The sequence below is a fragment of the Physcomitrium patens genome, chromosome 15, assembly GCF_059467195.1.
Source record: "Physcomitrium patens ecotype Gransden chromosome 15, ASM5946719v1, whole genome shotgun sequence".
Classification (NCBI taxonomy): domain Eukaryota; kingdom Viridiplantae; phylum Streptophyta; class Bryopsida; order Funariales; family Funariaceae; genus Physcomitrium; species Physcomitrium patens.
The window spans coordinates 14952261-14956826 of NC_143424.1; the positions used below are offsets into that span (position 1 = coordinate 14952261).

At 38.7% G+C, this 4566-nt stretch overlaps 1 protein-coding gene across 1 annotated transcript; it reads right to left on the bottom strand.

Annotated features, from left to right (window-relative positions):
• Positions 1-1614: 1614 nt before the first annotated feature.
• LOC112292169 (uncharacterized) lies at positions 1615-4566 on the bottom strand. Its single transcript, XM_024540386.3, has 5 exons — positions 4018-4566; positions 3197-3427; positions 2884-2952; positions 2322-2505; positions 1615-2219 (listed from the first exon to the last, which is right to left on the bottom strand). Exons 1-5 carry the CDS (start codon positions 4495-4497, stop codon positions 1741-1743), a joined length of 1443 nt encoding a protein of 480 aa, XP_024396154.1. The 5' UTR covers positions 4498-4566; the 3' UTR covers positions 1615-1740.

Below are 4566 nucleotides of genomic sequence, written 5' to 3' on the forward strand. Positions count from 1 at the left end.
AGTTGAACATATCTAAGGCATTTTTGTTAACATAATTATATCTTATGTAAGGATTTTTTTATCACCACTAAATCAATCTACATAATTTTAAATATTTTGGTTTCAAAGAAAGAAATAAATATTATTGTATTAAATTGATCTAAAAAATCTTACTTGAATATATATATAAGCTCTTACAATTAATTTTAAAAATCAAAATTACAGACACAAAACATTTTTTTATATATATACCATTATATTTAATATAAGATATTTTGTGATTATAAGTATTTTCTAAAATCTCAAAAGAATAATTTAAAGGACAATTTCAGTGATTATTAAGTATTTTCTTCTACAAAATACTGAAAAAAACACAAATATTGATCAATTTTATTATCTTACCTTAATTTACCATATACATAAAATTTTAAATATAATTAAACTTGAAATCTTTTATTATATTCTTGAAAATGTTATAAAAATTAATATAAATAATATCTAAAATTTTCAAAGAAATCATTCAAATTAATATGTCATTTATTAAAATATTTTTATATAAAAAAGTAAAAGATGACACATTTGTGTACATTGTTTTGATCACCTTTCAATTCTACATACACATACAAAATAATTTCTCTATGTAATGATCAAAAGCAATATTATTCAAAATATGTGAAAATTAAAAATCTATGGTATTGAACAATAATTTTTTTATTCTTGGAATCTTTTATTAATATATTTTAATTTCTTATTTACCACTTGTATATATTTAAAAGAGTAAACTTCATACATATGCATAGTTGGACATTGGAGTTTTGTATTTTAAATGTGCTAATATTGGCCATTACTAGAACTATAATATTTACTAACAATGTGTTTATACACATTTAAATATAAAGATACAAAGTGTACTTCAAATTCATATCAAGGAAATCTGCTTAATATAACAATAATCAATGCATACAATTCACATTAACATGCTACAATTCACATTTAAGACACAATCTTAAACAATAATGCTAAAAATTAGAAAAAAAGACACTCATGTTGCAATCGCCTCTACTTATCTACTTATCTACATGCAATAACATTGTCTAATACAAAATAGTAGAAGAAAAGTACAAGATCTCCATTTTATCAATAGCACCATCGCCTTGCCAAAGCAATTACTCTCTCAAAGGAGGATTTACAAAAGTGGGCAATCCAAATGCAAAAAAGTTGGATTCTAAGTCACTTCAACCCCACATTTCTTCCTGCATTTCACTTACCATTACCGGACGTCACGATGGCTACAATTTGCTGCACAATGAATACGACATCCACATTCTCGGATCATGATTTTTTCATCCTATTAGAATCATCTATAACCCACCACTACTTCAATTAGCCCTGTAATAGAGTAAGAAACCAAAGTGGGATAAAGAATGATATTCTTCCTCCCAATGCAGAAAGTCTATATGACCGAGTGCACGGCGGTAGATCACTTTAAAACACATGTACGAGATCGCAACTGGGGCACTAAAACAAAGGTAAAACTAGACTGAATGTAGGAAATCTTCTCCGTGTGTGACCACAAATCTTCTACACCAGCCATTCCTGATCTATTTATGAGTGTACCATCAGAACCATGTGGAATGATTCGACACCTTCTTCACAAAGAGAAGATTCTGAATTTAATACCGAGGTCATACTGAAACATAAAAATTTGTAAGAATTCCATTACAACGACAGCTAAAACTGGTAAAGAGGGCGTCACCTAATTTATATCTTCTCTATCACTCGAAGTTTAGCACTTCTACTTCTTGGATTTGTGTTGATCTCATCAGCTTCAGCAACAATGGGTCGCTTGGTGAGCACCACGCCTATACTACCTTCCAGCACATTTTTGTCTCTTAAGGAGAAGTCGTCGCCTTGCTTGTCAAGATGTTTCCTTCTAGTGTACCTACTGTGTCTCGTCTCCCCTGGAATATGTCGATATTCAGGAGCCGTCACGGGTTCGGATCCCATCTCATTGTCTTCAACCGCTTGGCCAATCCCAGCAGCTTTCAAGAAAAAACGCTTCACAATGCGGTCCTCCAAACTGTGAAAAGAAATGACAGCCAAACGACCTTTGGGTGCGAGGAGGTCGAAAGCATCTGCCAGAGCTGTCTCAAGGGTCCTGAGCTCATCATTAACTGCAATTCGGAGGGCCTGAAACGTACGCGTTGCTGGATGCACAGCCTTACCCTTCCCCGGACGTCCTGTGCATGCCAACGCGCATCTCAGGATAAAAAATGAGAACATCGTGGAATGCGGAGAAATGACTACTAGGAAAGACATTTAATTGTTCAGTAAGTTATTACCGAAAGTGTTGCCTCCGATAACTTTCACCAGCTCTGACGTTGAATGTATACCACCCGCCAGTCTCTTGTCCACAATCTTACGTGCCAGATGCTTCCACCTTTTCTCCTCGCCATAATCACGAAGAATCCTAGCCACCTCAGCTTCAGGCCACTTGTTCAAAATCTCCTCTGCGGTCAAACTTGCCTGTAATTGTGAATCGTCACGAACGGCTTTAGAAAGTGATGCATGGATATTGGCGGGAAAATATATATATATATATATATATATATATATATATACTTGTATTGGGTTAAATGAATCATATCCCAAATAAAGTCGTTTCCAAAAGAGAAAAAAAGGACGTTCAAAACAAACACAAAAAAATACTCGTATGACACTGCAGAAACTACAAAAAATCACAAGCGTTCACCACCTCTTAACAGAGGGTGCGTTGAGTTCCCGAGAACCAGATGAATTTACACGACACAAAACGAGTGTGAAGTAAGACTAAAAATGCTGCACCAGTAATCGCACAAGAACATCCTTCAATCACAAGAAACGGCAACGAATGGCGAAACCCACCGAAGGATCCATGCGCATATCAGCTGGACCGTCTTTCATAAAGCTGAAACCTCTCTCCGCCATATCCACCTGAGGTTTCATCCAGTTGGTCAAAAACGCTTGATGGTAACCGTCTAGATACAGCAATCACAATTACGAAATCTGTTGTACATAATGCCTAAGCTGAGGAGCTATTCAAGCATTAAACATGTCAAAAGGAAATCATGAGTTGTTAAACACGAAAGCACTAGCTTAACAAAATCGAACGCCACTTTCAAAGTAAATACACGTAGACCCATGTTGGGAGGCACGAAAAACTACAGAGAAGACGCACCTGCATAGAGGACATGCCTAGGTCCATGAGAATACCGTTCACTCCTTCATGTACCAATTTTGCATCCGCACCATTGACTGCTTTCTTAATATTCCGAAAGTTTGTGAGCACCAGGTGTAGCTGCACGTCCGATGAGGCCATGGCTTGAAGCCGGGGCTTTGCTTCACTATGTGCTACGGGATCCACATCGAATCCTATAAATGATTCGAGCTCTGGATGTTCTCTAAGGATCTGCACAGCAAATATCTGAATCAAACAGAAAACATCCATGGATATTTACGGGGATCTAAATACTCTCCGATACTGCACGAATCATAATCTAAGTACATGTCGAAAAAAGAATACACCTAAAACACACAAACCAATGAAACAACGGAATGTCATGCTCTGCAAATAACGAAAACCATATCTGGCGCAAGAACATGTTCACAACATTCAGTCTTTCACCGCAAAAAAAATAACCTAAATACTCATGTAGATAATTTAATCCTCCCGAAATAACATAAACCCTGCACTAAACCCTGAACATCGTTATTCACGACAGATCGAAGACCTTAATTGATTCCAAGTTTAATTCTTGAAACTTTGATCTCAATCAGTCGCAATACAAAGCTAGCGTAAAGAATTCCCTCAAATTGAACTCGGCTCTGCAGATGAACTCGCTAGCTCGGCAACTGAGAAAAATCACCCGCCTGGAGTGGTATTCGAAATGCTCAACAGGTTTGTAGCGGCTGCGAAGTTCACAGCCGCATTGCCCAGCCACAACCAGAATCCTCAGTAAAAGAAACAATTGCAAAGGGGGTTTGAAGGCATAATCTTACAGCTGAAGCATGGCCCGCAGCACCCAAGGTACAATCCACGAACGACAGAATCCTCCGGTCCCTGAACTTAGCCAGTACTTCATTCAACAACACCGCCACATGCGGCGCCTCTTTCTTCTCCACCCCAACCCCTCCCTCCTTATCCTCACAACCCACCTCCGCTTGTTCATCCCCAACCTCCCCCACAGTCGTTCTCGAGGAGGTACTCCAAGCTCGCCATGGCGACGCGGGCCTGGCTCCACAATTCAGCCAAATCCTGAACCTCTCACAACCCAAGCGGCGCTCCTTGGGTGCTCTCCATTGCAAGCAGCTCCTCGATTCTCCAGCTAACAATCCCGAATCACTTGATACCCACGCTGCAACATTCCTGGACAAAACAGGGAGATGGGTGGGTCTCGACGACGCTCTAGAAGTGAAGAGATAAGCAAGGTTGGTGAGATGTGAGCGCTGAATGCCATTGCTGTACCCCTGCAGATACATGGCGACGCGTTGCTTGAGCGGAGGCTGCGAGAGACCGAGCTCGAGCAAGTCGACGATGACGACACTTCT